General features: G+C 41.6%; 1 protein-coding gene across 3 annotated transcripts in view; it reads left to right on the plus strand.

Moving 5' to 3' along the window:
- Positions 1-12,408, plus strand: part of LOC123564528 (hemicentin-1-like) — a 116,034-nt gene that overhangs the window by 91,640 nt on the left and 11,986 nt on the right. For 2 of the 3 annotated variants that reach the window (XM_053525281.1, XM_053525282.1), the window contains exons 31-32: positions 367-463; positions 1,134-1,279. In XM_053525281.1, coding sequence (XP_053381256.1) covers positions 367-463; positions 1,134-1,279 — 243 coding nt within the window. The remainder of the gene's footprint in view (positions 1-366; positions 464-1,133; positions 1,280-12,408) is intronic. The other variant, XM_053525283.1, reaches the window with a different exon arrangement.

Below are 12,408 nucleotides of genomic sequence, written 5' to 3' on the forward strand. Positions count from 1 at the left end.
TCATTTTGGGTAGGTTGGGTCAAGGCCATTGTTACTATTAATAGAAAAATGGTTTTCGATCAGTTATTTAGTAAGGAAAGAGACCAAATTCAATTTAAGTGCTTTTTTTTAGATAATGCTTCTTCAGGGGAGGGGACACCATTGTTTGGCCGAGATTTTTATTCACTGAATTTGCTTGTTTGTAATAATAAATGCCATTCCAGATAAGTTGTTAAGTTGGAATATACTGTGACCAATGCATCCTAAGAAATATCGTTGAGACATGTTTTGAATGTTTGTTATTGGTTTGAATATTTGTGGTAATTCATTATCATTTATATAATATATGGATATCAAAAGAGAATGTTGTTTATATCTGCACTACAGAGTACTGATAGGTCATTTATGACTGAAGAGAGTGGAGATATGATGTCCAGTCACGGACGCCGCATCAAAGAAGCATTTCTAGGTGTGTATAGTATAGGTTTGTATTCATTTCAGCTGATTTGAAGTCAAGGCATAGTATAACATGTATGTGCTTTAGTTTTCAGAACTAGTATTTTATTAAAGATGTTGATGTGCAAATTTGCTTGTAATGTTTAGACTATACTTAGAGGTTTTTATACAAGGCTGGTGTGCCTTAAGGTAAAAATTAATTTGACAAACTAGGAGAGGTATTAGCGCAAAGGCTCATGTGTTCCACTCTACTGTATTAATGAATACAAGATTAAAGTATGATATACAGCATCATTGGAAGTTCTTGTAATACACTGGAAAATCAGTATTGTCTGATAATGTTGACATCATTTCCTTCCAAACACTTATTACTGATGCATTCTAAGGTCGTAGTTTCTTCTGTCAGCCTTATTTTGACCACTCTTGAAGAGAAAGCTTGCAAAGATATCATTAAATAAATTTTAGTTTGTACATATTTGTCATACCATCATTGGAGGTATAAAATTTGGATGTTTTGTACACCCAGAAGTATGCCAGCTCTAATGACCTCTGGTATTGTTGGCCTCATGGAGCTCATATACATTTAAATTCAGTGCTAATTTGTTACCATAGTTAGTAAACATGTGCAGTAAAAATATTTATATTTACTCTTTAGATGATAGATGTGATGTAAAATGCAAATGTTTATGTTTACATAGGATTGGAAAATCCATCCTACTCTGGATTGGCTGCCCCAACTACAATGAAGAGTAATCCTGCATATTATGAAGAACCATCATCAAGTGACCTTGAGTCAATGTCTGTTACCATGGCATTCTCATCTGAGGATACTCTATATGCTCAGGTAAATATCATGGTTGAAATGAGAACTTTGCTGTTGCAATGTCTGTTACTATATGGCATTTTTGAATCATAGCATTATCTATTTTTGGCTCTAATGGGAAACATTAGTGACTGTTGCCATGGCCTTTTCCTCAAGAAGGTATAGCACTTACTTGGGTAATTATCATGGTTACAATATGAAACATTAAGTGATCTTAGACCATGACTGTTATCATGGAGATAGATTTCTTTGTGCTTCTAATATGAAACATTTAGTGACAGTTACTAGGTCATTTTCATAAGAGGATAATGTATTGTGCTTATTTTGCGAAACATGAAGTGACTTTGAGTGTAAATGTTGTAGTTCCTATGAAAAACATTTAGTGATTGAGTAAATGTCTGTTACCATGGCATTTTCACCAGAGAGGGATCTTTATGCAAAGGTTTATATTTTAGTCTGACCTGAAAAAGTAACTTGAATATATTATCAGTGTAAGAATCATTAATTATTGTCATTAACATAATGAGAGGCACCTGTTATTTGGATGCTACGTGAGTTTTGCCTGCATGAGTAAATCACAAGAAATGCCAGTCCGGACTGCAAGAAATGTTAATGCTTGTTTTTGTCAAGTTTAAGACACGATCAGGGATATATTGTAATCATGCGAGAAAATACTCAAAGGTCATCTTTGTCAATGCAGTGTTTCTATTCTAGGCTGGTGGAAGCACTTTAAAAAAAGCTGTCTCAATGCAGTGTTTCAATTCTAGGCTGGTGAAAGCACTTTAAAGCTGTCTCAATGCGGTGTTTCAATTCTGGGCTGGTGAAAGCACTTTAAAAAAAGCTGTCTCAATGCGGTGTTTCAATTCTAGGCTGGTGAAATCACTTTAAAGCTGTCTCAATGCGGTGTTTCAAATCTAGGCTGGTGAGAGCACTTTAAAGCTGTCTCAATGCGGTGTTTCAAATCTAGGCTGGTGAAAGCACTTTAAAGCTGTCTCAGTGCGGTGTTTCAAATCTAGGCTGGTGAAAGCACTGAAAGCGTCTCAATGCGGTGTTTCAATCAGGCTGGTGAATGCATTCAAGCTGTCTCAATGCGGTGTTTCAAATCTAGGCTGGTGAAAGCACTTCAAAGCTGTCTCAATGCGATGTTTCAATCTGGCTGGTGAAAGCACTTAAAGCTGTCTCAATGCGGTGTTTCAAATCTAGGCTGGTGAAAGCACTTGAAGCTGTTCAATGCGGTGTTTCAAATCTAGGCTGGTGAAAGCACTTCAAAGCTGTCTCAATGCGGTGTTTCAATTCTAGGCTGGTGAAGCACTTCAAGCGTCTCAATGCGGTGTTTCAATCTAGCTGTGAAGCACTTCAAAGCTGTCTCATGCGGTGTTTCATTCTAGGCTGATGAAAGCACTGAAAGCTGTCTCAATGCAGTGTTTCAATTCTAGGCGGGTGAAGCACTTGAAAGCTGTCTCAATGCGGTGTTTCAATTCTAGGCTGGTGAAGACTTTAAAGCTGTCTCAATGCGGTGTTTCAATTCTAGGCTGGTGAAAGCACTTTAAAGCTGTCTCATGCGGTGTTTCATTCTAGGTGTGAAGCACTTTAAAGCTGTCTCAATGCGGTGTTTCATTCTAGGCTGGTGAAGCACTTTAAAGCTGTCTCAATGCGGTGTTCAATTCTAGGCTGGTGAAGCACTTTAAAGCTGTCTCAATGCAGTGTTTCAGTTCTAGGCGGTGAAAGCACTTTAAAGCTGTCTCAATGCAGTGTTTCAGTTCTAGGTGTGAAAGCACTTGAAAGCTGTCTCAATGCAGTGTTTCAGTTCTAGCTGTGAAAGCACTTGAAAGCTGTCTCAATGCAATGTTTCAATTCTAGGCGGGTGAAAGCACTTGAAAGCTGTCTCAATGCAATGTTTCAATTCTAGGCCGGTGAAAGCACTTTAAAGCTGTCTCAATGCGGTGTTTCAGTTCTAGGCTGATGAAAGCACTTCAAAGCTGTCTCAGTGCGGTGTTTCAATTCTAGGCTGGTGAAAGCACTTCAAAGCTGTCTCAGTGCAGTGTTTCAATTCTAGGCTGGTGAAAGCACTTCAAAGCTGTCTCAATGCAGTGTTTCAATTCTAGGCTGGTGAAAGCACTTCAAAGCTGTCTCAATGCAGTGTTTCAATTCTAGGCGGGTGAAAGCACTTCAAAGCTGTCTCAATGCAGTGTTCCAATTCTAGCGGTGAAGCACTTCAAAGCTTCTCATGCAGTGTTCAATTCTAGGCGGGTGAAAGCCTTCAAGCTGTGTCAATGCAGTGTTCAATTTAGGCGGTGAAAGCCTTCAAAGCTGTGCAATGCAGTGTTTCAATTCTAGGCTGATGAAAGCACTTCAAAGCTGTCTCAATGCAGTGTTTCATTTCTAGGCTGATGAAAGCACTTCAAAGCTGTCTCAATGCAGTGTTTCAATTCTAGGCGGGTGAAAGCGCTTTAAAGCTGTCTCAATGCAATGTTTCAATTCTAGGCTGATGAAAGCACTTGAAAGCTGTCTCAATGCAGTGTTTCAATTCTAGGCTGATGAAAGCACTTGAAACTGCTCAATCGGTGTTTCAATTCTAGGCTGATGAAAGCACTTGAAGCTGTCTAATGCGGTGTTTCAATTCTAGGCTGATGAAGCACTTGAAAGCTGTCTCATGCAATGTTTCAATTCTAGGCGGTGAAAGCACTTTAAAGCTGTCTCAATGCAATGTTTCAATTCAGGCGGGTGAAAGCACTTTAAGCTGTCTCAATGCATGTTTCAATTCTAGGCGGGTGAAAGCACTTTAAAGCTGTCTCAATGCGGTGTTTCAGTTCTAGGCTCATGAAAGCACTTTAAAGCTGTCTCAATGCGGTGTTTCAATCTAGGTGGTGAAAGCACTTAAAGCTGTCTCAGTGCATGTTTCAATTAGGCTGGTGAAGCACTTTAAAGCTGTCTCAATGCGGTTTCAATGCGGTGTTCATTAGGCTGATGAAAGCACTTGAAAGCTGCCTCAATGCGTGTTTCAATCTAGGCTGATGAAGCACTTAAGCTGTCTCAATGCAATGTTTCAATTCTAGCTGATGAAAGCACTTTAAAGCTGTCTCAATGCGTGTTTCAATTCTAGGCTGGTGAAAGCACTTTAAAGCTGTCTCAGCAGTGTTTCAATTCTGGCTGGTGAAAGCACTTTAAAGCTGTCTCAATGCGGTGTTTCAATTCTAGGCGGGTGAAGCACTTTAACTGTCCAATGTTGTTTCAATTCTAGGCTGGTGAAAGCACTTTAAAGCTGTCTCAGTGCGGTGTTCCAATTCTAGCTGATGAAAGCACTTCAAAGCTGTTGAGTGCAGTGTTTCAATCTAGGCGGGTGATCCAATGCGTGTTTCAATTCTAGGCGGTGAAAGCACTTTAAGCTGTCTCAATGCAATGTTTCAATTCTAGCGTGAAAGCACTTTAAGGTGTCTCATGCAGTGTTTCAATTCTAGGGGTGAAGCACTTAAGCTGTCTCATGCGGTGTTTCAATCTAGGCTGGTGAAGCACTTGAAGCTGTCTCAATGCGGTGTTTCAATTTAGCTGGTGAGAGCACTTGAAGCTGTCTCAATGCAGTGTTCAATTTAGGCTGGTGAAGCACTTGAAAGCTGTCTCAATGCAGTGTTTCATTCTAGGCTGGTGAAAGCACTTGAAACGTCTCAATGCATGTTTCAGTTCTGGTGGTGAAAGCACTTGAAAGCTGTCTCAATGCTGTTCAGTTTTAGGCTGGTGAAAGCACTGAAAGCTGTCTCAATGCAGTGTTCAGTTCTAGGGGTGAAAGCACTTGAAAGCTGTCTATGCATGTTTCATTCTAGGCGGGTGAAGCACTTGAAAGCTGTCTCAAGCAATGTTTCAATCTAGGCGGTGAAAGCACTTGAAAGCTGTCTCATGCATGTTTCATTCTAGGCTGTGAAAGCACTTCAAAGCTGTCTCAATGCAGTTTCATTCTAGGCGGTGAAAGCCTTCAAAGCTGTCAATGCGGTGTTTCAGTTCTAGGCTGATGAAAGCACTTCAAAGCTGTCTCATGCGGTGTTTCAATTCTAGTGATGAAAGCCTTAAGCTGTCTCAATGCGTGTTTCATTTCTAGGCGGTGAAAGCGCTTTAAAGCTGTCTCAATGCAGTGTTTCAATTCTAGCTGATGAAAGCTTAAAGCTGTCTCATGCGTGTTTCAATTCTAGGTGATGAAGCACTTAAAGCTGTTCATGCGGTGTTTCAATTCTAGGCTGATGAAAGCATTTAAAGCTGTCTCAAAGCTTGTTTCAATTCTAGCGGGTGAAAGCACTTTAAAGCTGTCTCAATGCATGTTTCAATTCTAGGCTGTGAAAGCACTTTAAGCTGTCCAATGCGGTGTTTCAATTCTAGGCTGATGAAACACTTTAAAGCTGTCCCTGCAATTGCGGTGTTTCAATTCTAGGCTGATGAAAGCACTTAAAGCTGTCTCAGTGCAGTGTTTCAATTCTAGGCGGGTGAAAGCACTTCAAGCTGTCTCAATCAATGTTTCAATTCGGGGGTGAAGCCTTTAAAGCTGTCTCAATGCGGTGTTTCATTTAGCTGATGAAAGCACTTGAAAGCTGTCTCATGCAGTGTTTCATTCTAGGCGGGTGAAGCACTTTAAGCTGTCTCAATGCAATGTTCAATTCTAGGCGGTGAAGCACTGAAAGCTGTCTCAATGCGGTGTTTCATTCTAGGCTGGTGAAAGCACTTAAAGTTGTCTCAGTGCGGTGTTTCATTCTAGCTGGTGAGAGCATTTAAAGCTGTCTCAGTGCGGTGTTTCAATTCTAGGCTGGTGAGAGCACTTTAAAGCTGTCTCATGCGGTATTTCAATTCTAGGCTGGTGAGAGCACTTTAAAGCTGTCTCAATGCAGGTTTCAGTTCTAGCTGGTGAAAGCACTTTAAGCTGTCTCAATGCAGTGTTTCATTCTAGGCTGTGAAGCACTTGAAAGCTGTCTCAATGCAGTGTTCAGTCTAGGCTGTGAAAGCCTTGAAGCTGTCTCAATGCAATGTTTCAATTCTAGGCGGTGAAAGCACTTTAAAGCTGTCTCAATGCATGTTTCAATTCTAGGCGGGTGAAAGCACTTTAAAGCTGTCTCAGTGCAGTGTTTCAATTCTAGGCTGAGAAAGCACTTTAAGTGTCTCAATGCAGTGTTTCATTCTAGGCTGGTGAAGCACTTTAAAGCTGTCTCAATGCAGTGTTTCAATTCTAGGCTGGTGAAAGCACTTTAAAGCTGTCTCAATGCGTGTTTCAATTCTGGCTGGTGAAAGCACTTTAAAAAGCTGTCTCAATGCGGTGTTTCAATTCTAGGCTGGTGAATCACTTTAAAGCTGTCTCAATGCGGTGTTTCAATCTAGGCTGGTGAAGCACTTAAAGCTGTCTCAATGCGGTGTTTCAAATCTAGGCTGGTGAAAGCACTTTAAAGCTGTCTCAGTGCGGTGTTTCAAATCTAGGCTGGTGAAAGCACTTGAAAGCTGTCTCAATGCGGTGTTTCAAATCTAGGCTGGTGAATGCACTTCAAAGCTGTCTCAATGCGGTGTTTCAATCTAGGCTGTGTGAAAGCACTTCAAAGCTGTCTCAATGCGATGTTTCAAATCTAGGCTGGTGAAAGCACTTGAAAGCTGTCTCAATGCGGTGTTTCAAATCTAGGCTGGTGAAAGCACTTGAAAGCTGTCTCAATGCGGTGTTTCAAATCTAGGCTGGTGAAAGCACTTCAAAGCTGTCTCAATGCGGTGTTTCAATTCTAGGCTGGTGAAAGCACTTCAAAGCTGTCTCAATGCGGTGTTTCAATTCTAGGCTGGTGAAAGCACTTCAAAGCTGTCTCAATGCGGTGTTTCAATTCTAGGCTGATGAAAGCACTTGAAAGCTGTCTCAATGCAGTGTTTCAATTCTAGGCGGGTGAAAGCACTTGAAAGCTGTCTCAATGCGGTGTTTCAATTCTAGGCTGGTGAAAGCACTTTAAAGCTGTCTCAATGCGGTGTTTCAATTCTAGGCTGGTGAAAGCACTTTAAAGCTGTCTCAATGCGGTGTTTCAATTCTAGGCTGGTGAGAGCACTTTAAAGCTGTCTCAATGCAGTGTTTTCAATTCTAGGCTGTGAAAGCACTTTAAAGCTGTCTCAATGCGTGTTTCAATTCTAGGCTGGTGAAGCACTTTCAAGCTGTCTCAATGCAGTGTTTCAATTCTAGGCTGGTGAAAGCACTTTAAAGCTGTCTCAATGCAGTGTTTCATTCTAGGCTGGTGAAAGCACTTTAAAGCTGTCTCAATGCAGTGTTTCAATTCTAGGCTGTGAAAGCACTTAAAGCTGTCTCAATGCAGTGTTTCAATTCTAGGCGTGTGAAAGCACTTGAAAGCTGTCTCAATGCAGTGTTTCAATTCTAGGCTGGTGAAAGCACTTTAAAGCTGTCTCAATGCGTGTTTCAGTTCTAGGCGATGAAAGCACTTAACTGTCAATGCTGTTCAATTCTAGTGGGTGAACTTTCAAGTGTTCATGCAGTGTCATCTAGGTGAAAGCACTTAAAGCTGTCTCAATGCAGTGTTTCAATTCTAGGCTGTGAAGCACTTCAAAGCTGTCTCAGTGCGGTGTTTCAATTCTAGGCTGGTGAAAGCACTTCAAAGCTGTCTCAATGCAGTGTTTCAATTCTAGGCTGGTGAAAGCACTTCAAAGCTGTCTCAATGCAGTGTTTCAATTCTAGGCGGGTGAAAGCACTTCAAAGCTGTCTCAATGCAGTGTTCCAATTCTAGGCTGGTGAAAGCACTTCAAAGCTGTCTCAATGCAGTGTTCCAATTCTAGGCGGTGAAAGCACTTAAAGGTCCAATGCGTGTTCAATCTGCGTAAGCACTAGCTGTCAAGCGTGTTTCAATTCTAGGCTGGTGAAAGCACTTCAAAGCTGTTCAATGCAGTGTTTCAATTCTAGCTGATGAAAGCACTTCAAAGCTGTCTCAATGCAGTGTTTCAATTCTAGGCTGGTGAAAGCATTTAAAGCTGTCTCAATGCAGTGTTTCAATTCTAGGCGGTGAAAGCCTTTAAAGCTGTCTCAATGCATGTTTCAATTCTAGGCTGATGAAAGCACTTTTAAAGCTGTCTCAATGCGTGTTTCAATTCTAGGCTGGATGAAAGCACTTGAAAGCTGTCTCAATGCGGTGTTTCAATTCTAGGCTGATGAAAGCACTTGAAAGCTGTCTCAATGCGGTGTTTCAATTCTAGGCTGATGAAAGCACTTGAAAGCTGTCTCAATGCAATGTTTCAATTCTAGGCGGGTGAAAGCACTTTAAAGCTGTCTCAATGCAATGTTTCAATTCTAGGCGGGTGAAAGCACTTTAAAGCTGTCTCATGCAAGGTGTTCAATTCTAGGCGGTGAAAGCACTTTAAAGCTGTCTCAATGCGGTGTTTCAGTTCTAGGCTTGAAAGCACTTTAAAGCTGTCTCAATGCGGTGTTTCAATTCTAGGCTGGTGAAAGCACTTAAAAGCTGTCTCAGTGCAGTGTTTCAATTCTAGGCTGGTGAAAGCACTTTAAAGCTGTCTCAATGCGGTGTTTCAATGCGGTGTTTCAATTCTAGGCTGATGAAAGCACTTGAAAGCTGCCTCAATGCGGTGTTTCAATTCTAGGCTGATGAAAGCACTTGAAAGCTGTCTCAATGCAATGTTTCAATTCTAGGCTGATGAAAGCACTTTAAAGCTGTCTCAATGCGGTGTTTCAATTCTAGGCTGGTGAAAGCACTTTAAAGCTGTCTCAATGCAGTGTTTCAATTCTAGGCTGGTGAAAGCACTTTAAAGCTGTCTCAATGCGGTGTTTCAATTCTAGGCGGGTGAAAGCACTTTAAAGCTGTCTCAATGTAGTGTTTCAATTCTAGGCTGGTGAAAGCACTTTAAAGCTGTCTCAGTGCGGTGTTCCAATTCTAGGCTGATGAAAGCACTTCAAAGCTGTCTGAGTGCAGTGTTTCAATTCTAGGCGGGTGATCTCAATGCAGTGTTTCAATTCTAGGCGGGTGAAAGCACTTTAAAGCTGTCTCAATGCAATGTTTCAATTCTAGGCTGGTGAAAGCACTTTAAAGGTGTCTCAATGCAGTGTTTCAATTCTAGGCGGGTGAAAGCACTTTAAAGCTGTCTCAGTGCGGTGTTTCAAATCTAGGCTGGTGAAAGCACTTGAAAGCTGTCTCAATGCGGTGTTTCAATTCTAGGCTGGTGAGAGCACTTGAAAGCTGTCTCAATGCAGTGTTTCAATTCTAGGCTGGTGAAAGCACTTGAAAGCTGTCTCAATGCAGTGTTTCAATTCTAGGCTGGTGAAAGCACTTGAAAGCTGTCTCAATGCAGTGTTTCAGTTCTAGGCTGGTGAAAGCACTTGAAAGCTGTCTCAATGCAGTGTTTCAGTTTTAGGCTGGTGAAAGCACTTGAAAGCTGTCTCAATGCAGTGTTTCAGTTCTAGGCGGGTGAAAGCACTTGAAAGCTGTCTCAATGCAATGTTTCAATTCTAGGCGGGTGAAAGCACTTGAAAGCTGTCTCAATGCAATGTTTCAATTCTAGGCGGGTGAAAGCACTTGAAAGCTGTCTCAATGCAATGTTTCAATTCTAGGCTGGTGAAAGCACTTCAAAGCTGTCTCAATGCAGTGTTCCAATTCTAGGCGGGTGAAAGCACTTCAAAGCTGTCTCAATGCGGTGTTTCAGTTCTAGGCTGATGAAAGCACTTCAAAGCTGTCTCAATGCGGTGTTTCAATTCTAGGCTGATGAAAGCACTTTAAAGCTGTCTCAATGCAGTGTTTCATTTCTAGGCGGGTGAAAGCGCTTTAAAGCTGTCTCAATGCAGTGTTTCAATTCTAGGCTGATGAAAGCACTTTAAAGCTGTCTCAATGCGGTGTTTCAATTCTAGGCTGATGAAAGCACTTGAAAGCTGTCTCAATGCGGTGTTTCAATTCTAGGCTGATGAAAGCACTTTAAAGCTGTCTCAATGCATTGTTTCAATTCTAGGCGGGTGAAAGCACTTTAAAGCTGTCTCAATGCAATGTTTCAATTCTAGGCTGATGAAAGCACTTTAAAGCTGTCTCAATGCGGTGTTTCAATTCTAGGCTGATGAAAGCACTTTAAAGCTGTCTCAATGCAGTGTTTCAATTCTAGGCGGGTGTTTCAATTCTAGGCTGATGAAAGCACTTCAAAGCTGTCTCAGTGCAGTGTTTCAATTCTAGGCGGGTGAAAGCACTTCAAAGCTGTCTCAATGCAATGTTTCAATTCTAGGCGGGTGAAAGCACTTTAAAGCTGTCTCAATGCGGTGTTTCAATTCTAGGCTGATGAAAGCACTTGAAAGCTGTCTCAATGCAGTGTTTCAATTCTAGGCGGGTGAAAGCACTTTAAAGCTGTCTCAATGCAATGTTTCAATTCTAGGCTGGTGAAAGCACTTGAAAGCTGTCTCAATGCGGTGTTTCAATTCTAGGCTGGTGAAAGCACTTTAAAGTTGTCTCAGTGCGGTGTTTCAATTCTAGGCTGGTGAGAGCACTTTAAAGCTGTCTCAGTGCGGTGTTTCAATTCTAGGCTGGTGAGAGCACTTTAAAGCTGTCTCAATGCGGTGTTTCAATTCTAGGCTGGTGAGAGCACTTTAAAGCTGTCTCAATGCAGTGTTTCAGTTCTAGGCTGGTGAAAGCACTTTAAAGCTGTCTCAATGCAGTGTTTCAGTTCTAGGCTGGTGAAAGCACTTGAAAGCTGTCTCAATGCAGTGTTTCAGTTCTAGGCTGGTGAAAGCACTTGAAAGCTGTCTCAATGCAATGTTTCAATTCTAGGCGGGTGAAAGCACTTTAAAGCTGTCTCAATGCAATGTTTCAATTCTAGGCGGGTGAAAGCACTTTAAAGCTGTCTCAGTGCAGTGTTTCAATTCTAGGCTGATGAAAGCACTTTAAAGTTGTCTCAATGCAGTGTTTCAGTTCTAGGCTGGTGAAAGCACTTTAAAGCTGTCTCAGTGCAGTGTTTCAGTTCTAGGCTGGTGAGAGCACTTTAAAGCTGTCTCAATGCAGTGTTTCAATTCTAGGCTGGTGAAAGCACTTTAAAGCTGTCTCAGTGCAGTGTTTCAGTTCTAGGCTGGTGAGAGCACTTTAAAGCTGTCTCTGTGCAGTGTTTCAATTCTAGGCGAGTGAAAGCACTTCAAAGCTGTCTCAATGCGGTGTTTCAATTCTAGGCTGGTGAAAGCACTTCAAAGCTGTCTCAATGCAATGTTTCAATTCTAGGCGGGTGAAAGCACTTTAAAGCTGTCTCAATGCAGTGTTTCAATTCTAGGCTGGTGAAAGCACTTTAAAGCTGTCTCTGTGCAGTGTTTCAATTCTAGGCTGATGTAAGCACTTGAAAGCTGTCTCAATGCAGTGTTTCAATTCTAGGCTGGTGAAAGCACTTTAAAGCTGTCTCTGTGCAGTGTTTCAATTCTAGGCGAGTGAAAGCACTTCAAAGCTGTCTCAATGCGGTGTTTCAATTCTAGGCTGGTGAAAGCACTTCAAAGCTGTCTCAATGCGGTGTTTCAATTCTAGGCTGATGAAAGCACTTGAAAGCTGTCTCAATGCGGTGTTTCAATTCTAGGCTGGTGAAAGCACTTTAAAGCTGTCTCTGTGCAGTGTTTCAATTCTAGGCTGATGAAAGCACTTGAAAGCTGTCTCAATGCGGTGTTTCAATTCTAGGCTGGTGAAAGCACTTTAAAGCTGTCTCAATGCGGTGTTTCAATTCTAGGCTGATGAAAGCACTTGAAAGCTGTCTCAATGCAGTGTTTCAATTCTAGGCTGGTGAGAGCTCTTGAAAGCTGTCTCAATGCAGTGTTTCAATTCTAGGCTGGTGAGAGCACTTTAAAGCTGTCTCAATGCAGTGTTTCAATTCTAGGCTGGTGAGAGCACTTTAAAGCTGTCTCAATGCAGTGTTTCAATTCTAGGCGGGTGAAAGCACTTTAAAGCTGTCTCAATGCAGTGTTTCAATTCTAGGCTGGTGAAAGCACTTTAAAGCTGTCTCAATGCAGTGTTTCAATTCTAGGCTGATGAAAGCACTTTAAAGCTGTCTCAATGCAGTGTTTCAATTCTAGGCTGGTGAGAGCACTTTAAAGCTGTCTCAATGCAGTGTTTCAATTCTAGGCTGGTGAGAGCACTTTAAAGCTGTCTCAATGCAGTGTTTCAATTCTAGGCTTGTAAAAGCACTTG

This window comes from Mercenaria mercenaria, chromosome 15, assembly GCF_021730395.1.
Source record: "Mercenaria mercenaria strain notata chromosome 15, MADL_Memer_1, whole genome shotgun sequence".
Lineage (NCBI taxonomy): Eukaryota > Metazoa > Mollusca > Bivalvia > Venerida > Veneridae > Mercenaria > Mercenaria mercenaria.